Genomic DNA, 19,798 nt, shown 5'->3' on the forward strand with positions numbered 1-19,798 from the left:
TTTCACAAAAAAATCTGTTGGGCCCGTGACATCGGATTTAAGAACCGAATATATACACTGAATGGTGATCTGAGCTGAAACCAACTGTGCTGACCTCATCCTGCAAACTTGAGTAAACAAATAAATAAGTGCAGCTTAAACTCCAGATGTACCAGAAAATCAAACATAACAACCAGTCCCCCTATTGTTTGCTGGACTGGGGCCCACGTCATCAATCTTGGCTGTGCACACATGTGCAGCTGTGCCGTGTGGAGTGACAGGGTAGCACTCTGGCTAACTCGGCCCTGAGTCTCCCTCAGACATGTACATCAACAGAGAGCCCACCGCCTCTCTGCGCAGCGCCATTCCTCTGAAGCCCAGGAATCTTCAGGGAGGCTAAAACACCAAAAACGTATATAGTTTCAGTGGTTTTATGTGTGTGTGTGTGTGTGTGTGTGTGTGTGTGTGAGAGCACATGCTGTGTATGAAAATGAGTATACAAGATCACAGAACTACTCTTTCATCCACTGACTTTGGAAGGGTATCGGTTACTTTTTCTATAAAAATCCATATTTTCTTTGTGGCTATTCTTAATCATTTTATCCATTTTTCTGTTACATTTTTGTTTTGGTCAGATCTGAGACTATCAACAAGCCGTAACCCTCTTAAAGATTTATTGTTTTAGCAATTCAGCTAACCGAGTCCCTGACGGTTGTTTACATATGGTTAAGTCAGCCTGACATCATGGTACAAAGGAATGTTAATACTTTGAACGAAAGCATAGATTTGCCAATTGCACGGCATACCTCATAAAGAAAACAGTCCATGTGTGTAGAGTGCATCTAACAGAGGGTACAACTATCACATTTCTTTAAAATATTTATTTTTCATCATTTTCGTCCATTTCAAAAATAAGTTAAGAGATTCCACGGGTCTGAGGCTCAAAGTTCATTCATACTACAACTTTCAGAGAAAGTAAACATGAGGCATCTCCACCAATGTTTTCAGTTCAGAAACCTTCAAAGGGCTTAGATGTATTTCTCGTGATGAAAAACATTTCAAGTAAAACTTGGAATTGAACTTCATTAAAACAGAATTCATATTAAATCCTGCTGTCATGTGTATTTCTCCTGCTGTGCAAATTTACAAAAATATAACATTTCTCTCTTTACACACAAGTAACGATGCTCTTTTCTGTGGAGAAAAAGAACAGATAGGGAGCACAAGGAACATCAGTTACAACTTCAAACATTAAAAAAAAAAAAAAAAAATCCCAAAAAAACTACATAAAACTGACAAAACCTTTTTGTGGACTCAACAGCAGTTGAACTTTTCAACCTTATGATATTCATGACAGATGGAGATGGATATGTTACAGCCATTAGTGGGAGACGTGACATCCCTCGGTTGTTGGTATTGAATGAAGCATTGACAATTTCTGCCCGGAAGACTAACAGCGATGACAGAAGAGTCTAGTCTTTCCCATTTGTGTTGCTTAACACACAAGTTGAAACGGACAGACAGTACTACAGTACATGGGATTGGTTGGAAAGACGTTTCGGACTGTGTGCTTGTGTGCGCAGTACTTTTCACTATTGTGTTTTTTTCCCCGTGAATTCTTACAGTAAATTGCAGCAGTTCAAAAAACTGTCTAACAAAAAAAAAAGAAAAAAGAAAAGAAAAGAAATGAAATACAGCTACAAAAAAAAAAATATTCACACTCTCACATGAGACTTTCATAAAGATTCTATTTTTTATCTAAGTCAAAAAAAAAGAGGCGAGGTTCAAGGGTCAATGAATGATACTGCGATGTAGCGCGTGCCGTTGGTGGTGGGCAGCCCCTCGTGGAGGTGGGTCAGGCGGCCGGGGTGCATGAAGCTCCATCCTTTTCTCGGGGAATCTATGGAGCAGTTATACCTGTGGAAGCGGCAGCCCCCTCCCTGGATAAAAAAAAAAACACGGCCCGGAGTAAGCACAAGCAGCAGGGGAGCAGCCGTCATCATTCACGAACCACTTCAGCCTAAATATTTATGCCTTTGCGCATATGTTTGCTCTGTGGAGAACGTTATGTGTGCTCAGTGATGAAGACTTGTCAGTAGATGTTTGGCACAGTGTCAGGCCTTCGGGAGTTTGAAGCAACATGTCTATAAGCAGCTATATGTGTGTGTGTGATAATGGAATTTTGAATGGAGCATTGTTAACCTTATCTAGCGCTTTCTCGTAAATCATATGACTTATAAGAGTTTAAATTGCCTTGAGACATTATTATCAAATAAATGTGTAAATTGGTCTTAAAAACATGCAAATTTGGCTGCTAGTGTGTTAAGCAAATTCATCTTGATAAGATGTCTTACCTAAAATAAGTCAAACTTTTATTAAACTCAAAAATGTAACAACAACATTACCGACTGTAGTGATCAAATTGCACAAGATTGTTCTAACTGAATCAGAAATGATATGTTAAAAGAGCTTACCAGGAAGTCAGTTCCTTTGCTATTGAGAGCGATGTTGATGGTGAATGTGGAGGAGTCATGGTGGGGCCTCAGGTAGGCTTGCCTTTCAGGGGTGTACTTCACCACAAAGTTCATGATGGCGTAGGCCTGTGTGCAGGAGAGATTGACAGATTGTGAATGGGTGGTGAGACACGGAGAGAAGTCGGTTAAATGTTAGTGGAAAGATGGGTCTTTTGTTATCCTAAAACATGTTGGAATTTCACAGTAAGTGAAGCATGGTGAAACAGGATCCTCATGGCCTAGATAAGCCATGGGAGAGGGCAGGGCACCTTCCAATAGTGACTGCTGAGGAGTTTTGAATTGACAAGTTTGCAGAGATGTATAGTAACGAAGTAGAACTACTTAAGTACTCTACTTAAGTACTGAAATGCAGTATCTGTACTTTACTGGAGTATTATTTTTTTCTGCTACTTCTACTTTTACTTCACTACATATTTTCGATGAGTGTAGTACTTTTACTCCGATACATTTTTTATGTGCTCTATCGTTACTCGTTACTGGTGTGTCGGTCACGAACAAATCCGTTCCGGATTGCTCACGAAGTCCTAGTCACACTGATGCGTGTCACTTGTTGACAGCACGATCTTAGCTTTCCAATGGTATTAAATAGTTGCTGTAATTAAGGGTTCGCGAGAAAATCAAGGTGAAGTTAGGCTACATGAGAAGCATTCATTTGTACAATAAGTTATTCTCGAGTAGCCTAATCCCATTTTTAAATTGCAACATTTCTTCTTGGTCTCCGACTTCAGTCTGTGTAGTACCCCACAATAAGCCTACTACTTGGATATTGTGTTCTTCCACTTGTTTGGTTTTAGAACATTTACTTAAACTACATAAATTACATAGAAAACATAAGCATTGCTTCCACATATTTCTATGCATTATGCCTATTCTAAACTAGCCGGATAACCATGACTGAGGCCTAATTACTCTCACGTTCTTTTAAAGTGACAGGCACTCAATTAGACAGTTGACATTAAAGATAAATGTCAATATGACAATCGTGTAAAATGTGAGTCAAAATAAAAAAAAACCTATATCAAATACTCAACATACTGTACTATGTATTTTAACTAATTGTGCAGATCATAAATAGGCCTAATGTAAACTTCATATGAATTTCAAAATGTTTGAAATACAAACATATGCTATGAAGCCACCTTTTCACTGAGTGTGGGGAAGTATGCCTTGTAATGTCTGGTCTCCACTGGTGTGGTGGGGCTTCCATATCAAATCAGTATCAAAATTCTTAACTTATGTTAAAACAATTGTGACACTATAGTCTTATCATGTATTTTTCATGCTATGGCTACGACTGATGCATTAGATAGATAGATAGATAGATAGATAGATAGATAGATGGCTACAGACGATCAATGATTCTGTATACCTATTGTATTAAAAGTGAGTTGTATCGGTCATAACACCCCTACAAATGACATTGGGAAACCCATACAGTTATATTTATTCACCTTGTTTAACTACTACCACATGTTTATAGCCTATAGGGCCTAGGCTACATAGCCTAGTCTAGGGCCTAGGCTATGGCCCCCGTGTGTCTGCCAAGGGGCCTGCACTGAACGATTGTGCTGATACCTTTTGCACCCATCTTGTTCGCAAATCAGCTAATTACATAATACTTCTACTTTTACTTTCAGTACTTGAGTAGTATTTTAAAAAATAAACTACTTGCAATACTTAAGTACAAAACATGTTTAATACTTTAGTACTTCCACTTAAGTACGGTTTTTAAAGAGCACTTCTACTTCTACTCAAGTCACTTTTTTGATAGAGCACTTGTACTTCTACTCAAGTCTGGATCTCTAGTACTTTATACATCACTGCAAGTTTGTGATGCTCTATGGACATACAGTACAGTACTCTGTATCGAGGAATGTTCACAACACGTTGGAACACATTCAGCAGGACAAGGGAATGACCATGAGAGCCTAAAACAGTTTCAAATATCTCAGGGTATTTTCCCTCTCATTATGAGTCTACCATACAGCCAAAGAAAAAGCGTGCAGACATTGACAGCACTCTAAGAGTAAAAATATCTGAGGTTAGGGGCAAATGTTCCAGGAAGGAGTAAGTCAGTATGCTGTGTCAAGGGATGCTTTTATGGCCTGTAACTGGGCCTCAGACAGGGAGACAGAGAGACATGATCTCATGGTACTTTGGGTCCTATCCTTGGCCATCTGTTAGAACACAGACCCACCAGTGGTCTGAGTTCATTTTGGTCTGGCCACTCGCTGGCCTCACCTTAGTGTAGTAGCCAGAGAAGACCTTGAGCGTAACGGGCGCGATGAACTCGCGGATGAAGTGAAGCCACTCCTTGTCGTAGTTGATCTGCTTCATGTGGATGTCGTCTGTGGGGACACTCTCGTAGCCGCCCGTGATACGCTTATCCTGAAGGACCACACAGACCAACAGTCAGCTATTCAATATCAAAGACAGTATCATATAGGCAATATCGAAAGACAGCATTTAGGTTTTAGGGCAAAGTCTGTAACTAATTTACATTTATATTTACATTAATTCATTTAACAGATGCCTTTATCTAAAGCGACATACATTTATCAATAATACTACAAAGGCCATTGTCCTCAGAGAGACTCAGGGTTAAGTGACACATAGGTGCGTGTATATAAAGCTATTTATACAAATGTAGTTAAAAAAAACTCTATGAAGAGTGCCTGTCTGTGCGTCTCTGCGTGTATTTCTTTTACATAGTAAACCATCATCCACGTCTGCTCAATGTCTGAGCTGAGCAAGTGTAATCAGGAGAGACGAATGAAAAATGAAAAGCAGGCTTTCTTTTCCATAATTACAGAATTTCACTCATCCACATTCATCCAAGTGTCAGAGGGCTTAGAGCTTAGCTCTTTCCTTGGATACGGAACAATAATAAACACCCCGTTTCATATTATGGAAGTAATGAGTTTTTAACAATTTTATACTCCTTAACGCATATATTTCAGGGTTTTTCTTTTTTTTTTTTTTCTCCGCTCTGCCTCTCAGATGATGACAAAAAGTCTTTTTTTTTTTTTTTCTTGCGGTCATCCTATCTGTTCTATTTTCCGCCCTCCTCTCTTCTATTTTAATGGACGTGTTGTGCTGACCTCATGCTTGCCCCCGGACCATGAGCCGAAGCTTTCCAATTCCTCCACCAGCTCGTCACAGAGAAGGTCCGAGAACACCGGGAACCAGAACACATCTGGACATGGCTAAAAATACACACACACACACACACCCACACACACACACACACACACACACACACGCACACACACACACACACACACATACACGCACACAGAGAGAGAGTATTTAGTCTGATCAGATCAAACGATACTCATGAATCACCGTCAATCTGTCAAGCATACATTAAATAGGATACCAGAAAGGTGCCACTTCAGAAACACAAAGCAAAAAACAATCTCAGACATCTTGTCTTTAATACTTTCAGGATTAATCCCACTCCTAAGCACTATTACAGTATAGTACTTATGAATCACCATGGGTGCCTCTCAACATCTCTCCTCAATCCTCGATCCTCGATCCTCAAGGGGCGTTCCCACTGATCTATAACTAACACTGGATAGACTATCCCATTGTTGCTGCCCCATCATTCTTTATGTAGATCAGTGAGGATTGAGGCCCGAGTAGCGAGGGAGTACGTATAAAAGCCCAAATGAGAGGCACCCCATGTCTATTATTAAGCATACATCAAATAGGATACCAGAAAGGTGCCACTTCAGAAACACAATGCAAAAAAACAATCTTAGCTGTGTCATACTCTTTAATACTTTCAGGATTAATCCCACTGCTGTGTACTATTACAGTATAGTACTGTATGGGTTATGAAACATTTCTTGATAATATCACGGTTCATCCATCATTTGTTTCAGGCATGCTCTTACCTGCTCCAGAATGTTCTCTGTGAAGATGCGCACATAGTCTGGGTGAATGTATTTTGCCTTCCAGTCCTATGGTAAATTAGAGAGGTATTGATGGGGAGGGTAAAGCAACATGTCTGACTTGTCCTATAGCTGACCTTCATGCACAGGCTCCTGGCTTGTGTCCCACAGTACACATACTCAGACAGCCAAACTCCTTAAAATATACAGTACGTATCTTATCTCTGATTCTATCTTTTCTGTCCAACACAGCTTTAATTCCCCTCCAGAATGACTATAAAATGAGTAACAGGGGCTTTTTTTTGGCAGACTTACCACAGGGTTCTGGAAGATTTGCCACAGGTCGCTGTTTCTGTGCGAAGTGTTATAGTTAGCTGTGGATATCAGTCTTCCAAACTCTTGGCGGTTTGTAATATACATGAAAATCCCCTACAGCCCCCAAGGAAAACAATGTTAGCTTCCAGAGCAAACAAAAAAGAGAACAACCACAACAATGAAGAACAATGAAGACATAACTGTTAACATTAAAGAATGTACAAGAGGCACATAACTTAAAACAAGAACAGACAGAAACTGACATTAGCTTTCAAAAATACCCTACTGTATGTTGCACAGCTATGGGTCTGTATGTGGGAGTTTAAACTGACCGAGTGGTCATCAGAGAGATTTTAAAAGTAAATAAATAATCTGTGATTATTTATGCAGTGGAGAGACTGGGTAGGTCAGGGAATAGGATCAGGAAGATGCTGGGAAGTTGGAGGATACAGCCGATTCCGGGAATCATATTCCCTATATGAGGAAGCATCACTAGGGCCGTACAAGGGTTTAGGGTAAGTACAGTATATGTGTCAACCTAGGCTTTTTTCTCTTTTTTTTTCTCTCATTCAAGGTTTTAGATTAAATATTCCAATAGTTGGTGCAGCACATGTTTTGGCAAGGAATGGGCCCAGATGTTGTTTTTCTGAGAGATTTCACAGGAAGTGTCGGGATTAGCCTAGGCTGAGATATGGTCAAGGCAATTGGAGAGATGAGGTGAGCAAGGGGGGGCAGTTTTTGTTACTTGTGTGCTTAGAAGGGGGGGGGGGGGGCACTGTTGGGACCATAAGCGACTTGGATTACTGCCAGGGGCTCCTGGGAACGCAGGCGTGGGCGTTATCGCTTCATCCTTCTCAGAATTCCTGCGAGTCACACTCACAGTCACACGGTCTAAAAGGTGCTTCCATCTGCTCTGTCCCTCATTTACATCCAGGCTCACTCAGTGGTGTAACAGGCTATGGAATCTATCACAATCAGTGAGCCAACAGCATATTTCCAAAAGGTTTCCTCCTGACTTGAAGAAGTACATCTGTCGCCGGGAAGAAGCAGACTGTATTCTGAAACGTTTTAATGTTATCCTCAATACACCATGAAGAAGGGTTGGACTTGGCGTGGCGAATCACAACACTTGGGGCTTCAACGTGTTCCAAAGGAGAACCAACAATCTTTCAGCAATTATATCCATTCTCTTCAATTTAGAGACAGCACTGGTTCTCCTCAAGTCCCATTTAAAGTATCTTTTGAGCGAGACTGCAATGATCTGCAATCACCATCTAAACTCCTCAATCAGCGTACTCAGGGACTGTGTAGTCTGAGTCTGAGGCCCGTGTTGTTTTACTATTCTGGATTGCGGACAAATGAAATCAAATCTACAAGCTGTGATAAGATGATCTTGATCTTTGATACTCTGAATTAATTCTGAGGAGATAGTCAGCCACTACTTTCAAACACATGTCACAGAATGTTCCTGGCTTCTAAGGGAAGTGAGGCTTCCATCTTCCCAGGCAACACAGTTCAAGTTTTGATACTGGAGAGTGCTTACAATACACTGTGCTAAAACCCTAAGCAAAAGCATATGGTGTTGCATATTATAATTTCAAACATCTTTGCTGATTTAATCAGGTTCTGGAACTGTTCGTCAAAACCTCAAATCACATCAAATCTCGTTTTAATGTCTGCCTTTTGAGAGAGTCAGATAACTTCCTTAAGGAAATCTGCTGTTGGCTGCTTATTTGAATCTCAAAGAGTAAAAACAGAGCAAAGGAGAATAGTCAAGAACGGAACCTTGGGGGGCCTGAGCATATGGAATGATTCCGGAGAAGGAGAGTCTTTTTCTCTCTGTCTCGTCTAAAATAAAGGAAAAGCACCATTATAAGACCTCATTAACATTAATGTTTTCTTTTGAGAAGGAGAGGAGAGCGACAGGTGGAAGGGTTGGATTATTAAACAAAAAAAAATAGGAACGTCACAGAACACGGAGCTCTTGATTGACAGAGGATGCGCCCTTACGGAAATTCCCCTTACGGAAAGCCAGTGAAGTGGGGAGGATACAGTCCCTGATACCCTGCATGCTGGCGAAATAAGACCCCAGGAAAACGGAACGAAAAACCAAACGAAATTTGAAATGGGCCCAAGCAGTGTGAATGCTGGTCGGTGTTAAAGGAGTTAGGAGGACGTGTTTAGGAGGAGAGACAAGAGTACAGGCGGTAGAAAGGGGGGACAGGAGGGAGAGAAGGAATAGCCAATACACAACAGCCTTCTGGGCATTCGTGGATGGCTGCTACAAGATGGGGGCTCAAGACAACACAGGACCAGGGGAAGGTGGGGGTATGGTGGGACATGGCTGGAGGCACACCACAAAGGCTACCATAAACAGAGAGATGGAGAGAGAGAGAGAGAGGGAGAGAGAGAGAGAGAGAGAGAGAGAGAGAGAGAGAGAGAGAGAGACAGGGGGGGGATCATTCCCTTAGGAGGACAGTGAGCGTTCCTACACAGAGAATACTTGCCCAACAGCTCATGGCATGCCAGAGGAGCTGCGAAACTTCAAGGATTAAACAAGGCACATGTGTCACACCTAAACAGGCTAAACAGTTAAACAGTCTAGCTAAGATGAATATACAGAGGCTTTCGGCCTCAGCTTTTTATTGAGCTAACATAAGAAATGTATTGAACAGACAAGTTACCTAAATACACTAGATATTATAAGATAGATAGATAGATAGATACTTTATTGATCCCCAAGGGGAAATTCAAGAATTACACTATAATTATAATATAATTATAATTACAATAGATAGAAATTAAATACGGTTAAAACGACTTACATGGATAATATCTAACTCTATAAAATCTTACAGCCCACACATTATGAGGTCTTACCAACTCCCTGGCATTTCGGCACAGAGCCATGTCCGGGTCCAGTTTCTCCAGAACAAAGTAGTTCTTCTCCTTCATTTCTGTACGCAGCACCTCACCCTTCACTAGGTAAATATGTGCCATGAATGGAATGTTCCACACGCCACTGTAAGAGAGGGAAGGTCGGGGAACGACAGACAAATGGGAGGAAGCGGGATGTGTGTGTTTGAGAGAGAGAGAATGAGGGAAAGAGGTTAAAATGTATACTTAGAGCTAACACTGGCTTTTCATTATATTGTCCACCTCATCCATGACAGAGGAACTGATCCAGTATTGTTATGTGAGGGACAGAAACCAACAGTGGAAATCCTTGCAACTGTGTGTGTGCGTGTGTGTGTGTGTGTGTGTGTGTGTGAGTGTGTGTGTGTGTGTGTGTGTGTGTGTGTGTGTGTGTGTCTCTCTGTCTGTGTGTGTCTGTATGTGTGTGTCTGTCAGCCACGAAACACATGTTATCCATCCAAGCCGCCTGTGTCTGCGGCAGGATGCGACTGCTATGATCACAGATTATCCTCTTGTCTGACTCTCACTCTCTCACACAAACACACACACACACACACACACACACACACACACACACACACACACACACAGTGGTGCTCATAAACTCTCTATGCCTCGCTTGACTGGGTAACCAAATGTAAGTCTGTTGGACCCTAATGGGAAGGAGAGCCTGTGATTTTCACACTGTGGTCACGCTCCCCAGACATATGTTGAACTATGTAAAGCTTCATAAATTTCCATCATCATGGATAATGTAGACAGAGGCACACATGTAAAAGTCTATAAGCTATAAGCATGTGCTTTTTTTTGTTTGTTTGGATGCTGGCCAAGTTTACTTACGCACGCTTGCCCTGCACAATGTCAATGTAGTCTTCTGACCGTGCATAATAACCATCCAAGCTAAGGGCTCCCCAGAAGTTGGACCACAGTTTGCCATGGCGAGTGACAAGGGGACCAATTATTTTCCTGAGGAGAGAGGGAGAAAGAAGGTATCTGTCAGGAAGCATAAAAATCAGTGATGTCTTGTGGGGTGGAATCCATTTCTTTTTTGTTTTTTTTGTGGCACAACGTTAAGTGCAGCCTTATGAAAACTTTAACACCAGACCAGACAAACTAAGAAATGCAAGACTTGTAATTTACGCATCCGACATAATGAAGAGCCACAAGTGTTCAGTGGAGTTACACGTACAGCACAAACAGAGCAGCTTGGAATCGGTGTACATTTGAAGAGTTTGATTCCAAAACGCTATATATCCGTTTTTAAAACATTACAAAAAGTCATGTTATTTAATTGTGTGTTCCAAGAAATGTCTATCAAATTGCAGTTGTGTTGTTTTGATTGAGTAAAGATAAATCAAATAACAATATCCAAAAACATATCTACTGAAATGACAAATTCTACTGAAAATTCATTAAAATGGTGGACTGGATATAGCATTTTTGGAACCAAACTCCTCATTTGTGCATCTCATTTGTGCTTGACAAGTTCCTCCAATAAGCTTAACAAACTTGCTTCTATGCCCATGGCTGATATGCACTAGTCTGAGAATTCATGATAATATGATAAAGTACTTAGCCTCGATTACTGTTATACTCAATTCAGCCAATGATATTGCCAGCAGCCAGCAGTACACATTCAGTTTAGTTAACAACTATGCTCTCTTAGAAAGATCAATGTTATTGAGACTGCATGAGCGAACTCTTATGAAACCACATTGCTTAGTGATGAAAAATGAAACTATCATCAGTCAAGCCTGTCACTGAAAAAGTATCTGTGGAAATTACAGAGCGTGAACAGAGTATGCGACAATAAAACGGCATTTTTTGCTGTTGAGATCTCCTTTCCCCTCTGCAACGTATTTTGCAGACACACATATACAGAACGCAACACCAGCCCAAATGCCAGAGAATTCCCATGCTGTCTTTAAATATCTCGGCACGGGCTTTCTCCAAGGGTGTGCACGACAGCCAACGAATGCTTGAGGGAACAACAGGGAGAGTGTGCCACGGAGACCTCTGTTTAAAGCGACCCTTTTTTAAAAAAGACTAACATGGGAACGAGACAGAAACAAGCTCTTTTGTCTTTGGTGTAACACGGAAGGGCCTTCTCAGGCATTTCCAACTGGGTTGCCCCGTACTAGAGCTGCTGCTTCCATAGAGTCAAGAAAAACAGGAAGCTATGCGGGCCTATTTTTAAAACCACGCGGAATCTTTTTTTTTTAATTCACCCGGCTATAATGTTCTTGTGGCTTCGCCACATTAAGGCAAACAGGCAGCCTCCAGGGGACTGTAGAACATTCTGGAATGGTTTGAGTTGCCCATGCCGTGGCGCCGGGGCATGTCGCGATGCATACCTGTTCTGTTCGATGAGGACCTTCAGGGTCTGCTTGTTGGTGAGCTGCACGTCGGCGTCGATACTGAAGTAGTAGTCACACTGCACGTCCTTCCGGCACAGATCCCTGCGTGGGAGCAACACACAACGACACAACCTTGGAAATCATATCATCACAGCTTTCAGAGCAGCTCAAACGGAAGTGACAGGCCCACTCAAATGCATATCCTGACATGCACATTTTGCGGAGCCACACATTTGCATAAACCCTAAATATACACCGGCCGAGTTCCTGAGAGGAGAGATCTCCTTCTCAATTACCAAGCTTCAGGCACCGCAGATGACAAAGCAGGCATCTGAAAATTAAAGATTCCTGTTAAGTCCTGCATTATCATGTCCCACACCTTGGCACCTTTACAGAAACTCAAAGGGAAATGCATTTACCCCTTATAGTCCTCTATTTCTCTTTCTTATATCTCTCATCTCCCTGTCGCTCCATTTTTCTTCTGGCTGACAGCAGCAATATATGTGTTGCCAAGTCTGCAGGCAATCGCTCAATCAACACTTGGAGACACTGAGGGGTAAGGTGTACTGTTTGTGTCTGTGTCTATGGCTGTGGGGGCCTTAGGCACGGAATAGGCTCAGCAGGTGTGACCCCTACCTGCTGTGTACACCACAGTCAGCGACCCAGGACGTCATAAATCAGTATTAGCGTCTGGAGGGAGTGATGACCACCCATCCCTCTCACACACCAGCATATGCAAACAGACACTCACAGTGGGAGCACAACATCATGTAGATTTGTCAGGATTTGCGCGAACAGGCCACAGCGCTCATGCCATGAACGAGTCCGATCCCATTTCCTGATCCCTCTCTTTCCCACTTATTTCCTGTCTCACTCTTCACTGTCCTATGAATAAAGGCAAAAAAGCCCCAAAAATATAAAAAATATAAAAAAGATTTGTCAGGATTTGAGGATAGGAAAGGCTTCATCCTCAGATAAGCCTGGGCCACTAGGCTTGGGTCACATATTATGCTATCATGATATAATGCTGTGTATTGTAGGGAGAAGATGCCGTGTTCTTTTACATATGGCTAAGCAGACACAAGCTAAACTTTAAAGTGCCGTTCAGGAAGTGTCTGACTTCTTTTGGTTTGGATCTGGAATTCTTGATCTGGAATTCGACTGCTACTCTGCCGTCATAACACTGTAATTTAGACCTGCAATCTGTGTGTGTTTGTGTGTGTGTGTTTTTTTCCCTCTTTTTCAAAGCGTCCCACTGAAATTATGCGTGGAGGAAGCAACTCACATGCCCATGTTCCTCGCCTCGCCCTCAGTCAAGTACTCCTCCGGCCCCACAACCTTGAAGCTTGCAAACGTATTCTTGTTGTCCTCCCAGAACTTCTGGATGTGCCTCTCATGATAAACCTCCTGCCGGCGCCAAAAGAGAGATGCATATAAAGAAATGTATACATATACAGCCATAGAAGATATACACAAAGACACAAATGCAGTGACTGTTGACAGGTGATAGATTGTGTCAAACAGCTCGATATGGTTGCTGAAACCCCATTTCTGGCCCCCTACTCAGACACTCACGTTGTTGTGGATGAAGATGTTCAGTTTATCTTTCGGATAATCCAGGTCAAGAAGTCTCTGGAAGAATTCAGTCAGGAATGGAGTTGGCTGCTCGATAAATATACCAACCGTGACGCTTGGGAATTCCTGTTTGGATAAAGCAAAAGTTTGTTTACCATAACGATCTCACCGAAAAAAAAAGCTTAAGATCTTCCCTCTTTGTCATGGCAGGACTAAGACTAATTTCTCCACTGACCTTTTAGCACTGCAAAGAACCACGCTTCAAGCCAAACAATGTAGGCAATCTGGAGCATCCGTTATATATGCTACCCTTCAACTTGGTGTGCACTCCGCTAAATGATAAACACAGAGAACAGCCGGGAGGGAGATGGACAATCCTCACCGTTGCCCTAAGTGCTGGACGTGCAGCCCTAAAATCAATTACGCACAGCACTTTCCCATGACATTGTGTAGGCCTGGAGATAGTATAGCATGGTCAGCGAGGGCCATTTTTTCCTGGCCTTGACCAGAACGTACAGAGCGCCAAGCGCCTGGATGAAACAGAGGCCGAGCTCAAGCATGTAATTTGCGAGTTCCGTGATGGCTCGGCCATCCCGGGGACGGAGGGAGTGCCCCTGCAAAGATCAAGACAGTGGGCCTTTTAAAATTGGTACTGCTGGACAAAACCATGGCGGGGAGGAGACGGGTCGCTGAACGAGGCAAGGGACGAGACGGAAGACAGACAGACTCGGACGGCTGCTGTCTGTCCCTTCAAAAGGGCCTCAGGCGCAGACCCATCCTGGTCGGCGAAGCCAAGCCAGAAACCACAGACGGCAAAGCTCACAAGCAGCGCTAACCCTGAATGGGGAGGGTTCCCATGCGGAGCCTCCACAATAACAGAGAACTTTCAAGGCTCCTACTGGGTGATCCATTGGCTGATGCAACTACTTTAGCAGAAGTCCTTTCCTCATCAAGAGTGCACTAGGTCCAACTAGGAGAATATGGAGTATGGCAATTCAAGTATCATTATTTTAATTTCAAAGGAACAGAGGAACACTTAGCACAAAATATATCCTTTCACTCAGAATAAAAAAGATGATGATGAGAAACATGACTGAGTGCAACTGAATGCTGACAACATCAAAATGTTAAAAAACATTCATTATCTCACCAGAATGTGCTAAATTGAAACGGTAATTTGTGTTTGGTTATGCAAAAGGCGCTATTTATTGGAGCTGTGAATGTTCTCATCAAAGGATCATGGCTAGCTCGCAGTGGTTCTCTGGTGCTGGTGTGACTGCGGAGTATCATCATTTCTGTGAGCGATATGACCTTCGACACATTTATGGCTTTGGTTTAAGAGGTGCTGTAAAAACGTCAACGCGGCAGTCCAATCTTTAATTCGACAGTCCTACTGCACCTTCTGTCTGACCTACAGTACATGTGGTTGCAATCATCCTGGCAAGAATGATTGGAGGTGAGGGCTGTCTGTCTAGAAAGAGTTTAAAAAAAAAAACACACAGGAAGGATGTAGAGGGAAGTGCCAAGACGGTCTGACGGGCCCTGCTTTGCCAGCCTTGGCTGAACCCTTTGACAAATTTTCGGGGCAACCGCGGTAACTTACCCAGCGGGTTAAACCCATACAGAGAAGCCCACTAAAAAGCAGTCTGGTTGACAGTGACACCCCTTTAAGTGAACCCTTCAAAAAACCAGAGAAGCCATTTCCTGGGCCACAGTCGCAATGTGCTTCTGTCTTCCTCAAGCCGCTCGGCTGAGACACTTATGCACTTTTAATGAGGGTCCACACAGGGCACACAGACTGTTGTTGTTGGACAGTGAAATAGAGACAAGGATATGTTCAGGGAATGGAAGATTTTTCAGAGAGATTCTCAGATAGGCCAAAGTCTGGACTGCTGATGCCCATCCCTGCTTGTTTCTCTTTAAAATGGCAGGCAGGGAGATTTACTGATGCATTCATGGATGGAGCACAAAACACGGGATTGAAGTTTAGAACTGCCTTTCATGTGTTAACTTTGGAAACCTTTATTCAGACTTATAAACCCTGGTGTTTGCAGAGAGAGAGACGAAAATCAAGCCCGGAGTGGCTTTTTTTCACTGTTTGACTCACGTTGGCCTGAGACAAGTCCATCATGTTCTGGTCACAGTTGCCACAGCCTTGTTCGTAATTCCAGGCATCGGGTACGTAGTTGGCCAAGTGGTTCAAGTAAATCTGTAAGGAAATAAAAACAGAGCGAGAGCGAAGATCAAATAAAGAACGAGGGGAAAGATTTGAACTATCAACAGCACACAAGACAGCATGCCCGGCCGTTACACAAAGCCAAGCACAGCAAACCAGTGGACGCATGAAATACAGTGAGTTTATCTCTTGGAATTCCACATTTTGCCTTTCTGTTCACTCCTGCTTCAGGGAGGAGAAGAGATGTGTCCACCCTTGTGAGTTAGAGAGGCCACTCACAGGTCAGACCCAAAAAGGGTAAACCAAGATAGGCAGCCAGTCAAATATACATTGACGGAGTGGACAGTAATTACTCCTCTGAACCCACGTCCTAGTCATAAAATATGCCTGACAGTAGCCTATCACAGATGACATCTCAGAAGAGGTTATTTTAGACTGTCCAATCTCAGACGTCAGACGTCAAAAACTTTCCCAAATTTGAGGGACGTTAGTGGAAACTCACTCAAAGATGAATATTCCACCAGCCTATGATTTGGGTACACCCTTATACAGCAAGACAGTTCCATTCATCAACCTGTTTTGCTTGTGGGCTCTCGTAAAGCAAGGTTCTATGTTTTACAATATTAGTGGGATCTCTTTCCCTCTCTCTCTCTCTCTCTCTCTCTCTCTCTCTCTCTCTCTCTCTCCCTCCGTCTCTCCACTAGGTTAACAGAAGTTACACTTGTAAGTGGAGGCAGCCAAAGGGGAGTGAAGGCCTGAGACCCAGATGTGCATCAGATGCATCAGATCATGCCAGCAATCAACTTTCAGCAAACTTTTTTTTGGTTAGATTTCTGACTAGACTCCTGTATGTAGAGACCGACAGACAAGGCAGAAAGTAGAACTGTCTGTCACCCAATTTCAGTCAATTAAATCTCTGAGTTTGATAAAGTGACAACAGATCTTGCTAATTTAGCTGCTTGAGGAATACACACAGCCTGCTCCAACAGTCACAGACATTTCAGCATGCTGCATCTGGTGACTGCTTGCCAAAATTGTGAAGCTGGGGGGGGGGGGGCACAGTCCGATACAGGCAGCAGATGGACCCCAGATGTATGCATGCTTCTCCGAATTGACTCCCAACAAAGCCCTTTAAACAAGAGCCTGGATTACACTAAATGATGCGCTAAGCTATTGCTATTTGCTCCATGCAGCCAGTTTACAGGTCAGTAAAAATGACTCTGAGGCTGGTGTGGAAAGAATCTCTCCCTCTCTCTTTTCCCTTCCCAAAATTAAGGAGGGCATCTTCAGCAGACAGCTGTCTGCCGAGGGAGCAGACACAAAGCGATTCTTCACGGATCTGCTGCACAGTAGTTTTACAAGGCCTTGTGTGTGAGCCTGAGCCAAACAAGCCCGAGCAGACAACACAGACTCTACTTGGTGGCGAAGTGTCTACTAAACCTGGAGTGTGCCAGCGAGAGAGAGAGAGACAGAGAGATAGAGAGATAGAGTAAGCGAGAGAGAGAGAGAGTGAGTGAGAGAGAGAAGGGAAATGGAGAGAGAGAGAGTGAGTGAGAGAGAGAGAAGGGAAATAGAGAGGGAGAGAGAGTGAGTGTGAGAGAGAGAAGGAAAATGGAGAGAGAGAGAAAGAGAGAGACAGAGAGAGAGAAAGAGAGAGAGAGAGAGAGATAGACGCGCTAATGAGGCTGCTGACTACTCATTACGCGTCTCCGTTAGAGCCTGTGGAGAGAATGACTCAGCACTGGAGCCGGGGGAGAGGGGGACGGCAGTGACTGCATGTGAACACCATAGATAGGACAGGGTGAGGCGGGAGGGGGAAATTACCCTATCTGGCAGACATCCGTCCCACCACTGGCTGTCTGGGGCCAAACCCGCTGAATGTGTGAGGCAATAACGAGGTTTGGCCGAGTTTGACCTCATTCGCCAAGTAACCATCTGGATTCCTCAAAACCCTTAGTCCTACCCCCCAAGGAGACTTCATAAGAATATCAAAGCCTATCGGGACTGCGTTCTGAAAGTAACAGTGAACAATTCTTTGGAAGCTAAACCCCAAGAAAAGCAAACACATATGGACACGCACTTCCACAGAAAATCAGACAGTTACCAAACAGGAAAATCAGTCAAACATCTTTCAAATGAGCTGTTTATCTTTCCCTTCTCTTGAGGAGAAAAGGAGAGAGAAAGAAAGAGAGAGAGAGAGAGTGAGAGAGAGTGAGAGAGAGTGTTGGAGAAACCACTGACCTTAGTGTTGATGTTGCCGTGAACGACCACGGGGAGGGTGTCGTACATGGTGTTCCTCACACGCACCCTGTCTGTTGCGAATTTGAGCATAACCTCATCTGCGAGGGACATGAAAACAGGACAATGATAGGATCTCAAAATACTTGCACATAGCTTTGGCATTTGTAGTAATGTCATTGGAAGAGCAAGGCTGTAAATTACTTAGCTCAGCTTTTAATTTACATGACAAGGGAGAGGATAATTGCACTGACAAAAACGCGAAACAACCAACACATTTAAAATAAGAAGGACATTTTCTTTCAGTACGTGACATGGTAGATTTTTCTAATATTGCTCACCAATTGCTCCATTTAAATTCTGGAAAATCTGGCACTTGTGATCCAGGGTCATGTTTAAACTCTCCTAGAAGCAAGTGAAAAAGAATGAGAGAGAGCAAGACAGAAAGAAAGAGAGAGAGTGAGAGAGAGAGAGAAAAAAAAGAGAGGGAGATGGAGGAAATTCTCAGACTGTCTGTCCCCGAGTGACCGATGCGCAGAGTATTTTTAACCTGTTTGTTTGTTTTCTGAGGGTGTGATGTGTTTCCATGCATTTTATAAGTACATACGACGGGATTACAAGCTCGCTTGTAACTTTGGTGCTCGTAACTTTTTTTTTTTTTTGCACGCAGCCCAACCCTTCGCCCCTGTCTCTGACCCGCAAATGCCTCTTACCCGCTGACGAGGGTCCACGTAAAGCTTGGTGTAGAAGAGCTGGTCATCATCATTATCGTGCAGGTCCCACTGCTTAACGAGCCGGCTGATGTAGGGGGCGAAGCCGACGATGCCTGCGAAAGAAATCAGACCCTCTCAAAACACTTATGGCTCAATAAAGTCAAAAGTATAGGCTGCAAAAACCAGAGTATGTAAAGAAGTTGACGTTCCTGGGGCACCCAGAGTGGCTGTGGCCCTCCTATGTGTCAATTAGGGGGGGGACTGTAAAAAAGTGCAGCAGGGCTCAGGCAGGCAGGCAGGCTTTAGCATGGCTCCGTGCCGAGCACCTTCCACAAGAGTGCGACCTCTGGCAAGGGCTTCGGATACACAGGCTGCAATGTGATGTGATGGGCAGCACCATGGCCCTCATACAGTACGGCAAACCACAGAGGAGGGACAGCTGGACTTTCAGGCCTTTTCTGCCTTTTCTCAGAGGCCCATGAGCTAGATTTTGGCTCCCTTGAATTTCAATAGGATACTTGCATCTGTAACCTCTCTCAAAACCCACATACATTGACACACACACACACACATACACACACACACACACACAAACCAACACACACACACACACACACACACACACACACACACACACATACACACACACACACACACACACACACACACACACACACACACACACACACACACACACACACATATTCTAACACTTTGCCTATGTCTCTCTATCTTTCTCTCTTTTTCTAACAGCTTTCAATCGTTGTCATATCCCTCCCTGGAACACACTGACCACAACAGAAAATTGCAGGGTTTGGCTATGTCACTGGTCTCCGTGCAGTTTTAGGTACCGTCATTAAAATGCCCTCAGACACTGTAAACACAAAGAGGGGGACAAACACTGCACTTGTGAAAAAACGAACGAAAGAAAGAAAGTGGAGACCAAGAAAACTTTTTCCAATTGTTTGGCAAAAGCGATGTGTTAACTTCTATTTGTTTCCCTGCAAGTGACCACAGAGCCAAGGCATCGCAAACACCAACCTCTGTGCCAAAGCTAATTACAACTGCTCTGTCTGCACAAACCTGAAACGACTAA

At 43.3% G+C, this 19,798-nt stretch overlaps 1 protein-coding gene across 3 annotated transcripts in view; it reads right to left on the reverse strand.

The window, feature by feature from the left end:
- Window positions 1–783: 783 nt before the first annotated feature.
- plod2 (procollagen-lysine, 2-oxoglutarate 5-dioxygenase 2) overlaps window positions 784–19,798 on the reverse strand; it is a 37,626-nt gene continuing 18,611 nt past the window's right edge. The window contains exons 5-20 of one of the 3 annotated variants that reach the window (XM_062521233.1): window positions 18,703–18,815; window positions 18,331–18,394; window positions 17,993–18,090; window positions 15,683–15,784; window positions 13,576–13,701; window positions 13,286–13,407; window positions 11,998–12,102; window positions 10,484–10,609; window positions 9,608–9,749; window positions 8,513–8,575; window positions 6,728–6,841; window positions 6,416–6,481; window positions 5,615–5,719; window positions 4,755–4,901; window positions 2,454–2,579; window positions 784–1,919 (exon numbers count right to left, since the gene is read on the reverse strand). In XM_062521233.1, coding sequence (XP_062377217.1) covers window positions 1,764–1,919; window positions 2,454–2,579; window positions 4,755–4,901; window positions 5,615–5,719; window positions 6,416–6,481; window positions 6,728–6,841; window positions 8,513–8,575; window positions 9,608–9,749; window positions 10,484–10,609; window positions 11,998–12,102; window positions 13,286–13,407; window positions 13,576–13,701; window positions 15,683–15,784; window positions 17,993–18,090; window positions 18,331–18,394; window positions 18,703–18,815 — 1,775 coding nt within the window. In that variant the 3' untranslated portion in view covers window positions 784–1,763. Of the gene's footprint in view, window positions 1,920–2,453; window positions 2,580–4,754; window positions 4,902–5,614; window positions 5,720–6,415; window positions 6,482–6,727; window positions 6,842–8,512; window positions 8,576–9,607; window positions 9,750–10,483; window positions 10,610–11,997; window positions 12,103–13,285; window positions 13,408–13,575; window positions 13,702–15,682; window positions 15,785–17,992; window positions 18,091–18,330; window positions 18,395–18,702; window positions 18,816–19,798 lie in introns of those variants that run through there. The other 2 variants (XM_062521234.1, XR_009936363.1) reach the window with 2 other exon arrangements.

The sequence above is a fragment of the Sardina pilchardus genome, chromosome 19 (genome assembly GCF_963854185.1).
Source record: "Sardina pilchardus chromosome 19, fSarPil1.1, whole genome shotgun sequence".
In the NCBI taxonomy this organism is placed as follows: domain Eukaryota; kingdom Metazoa; phylum Chordata; class Actinopteri; order Clupeiformes; family Clupeidae; genus Sardina; species Sardina pilchardus.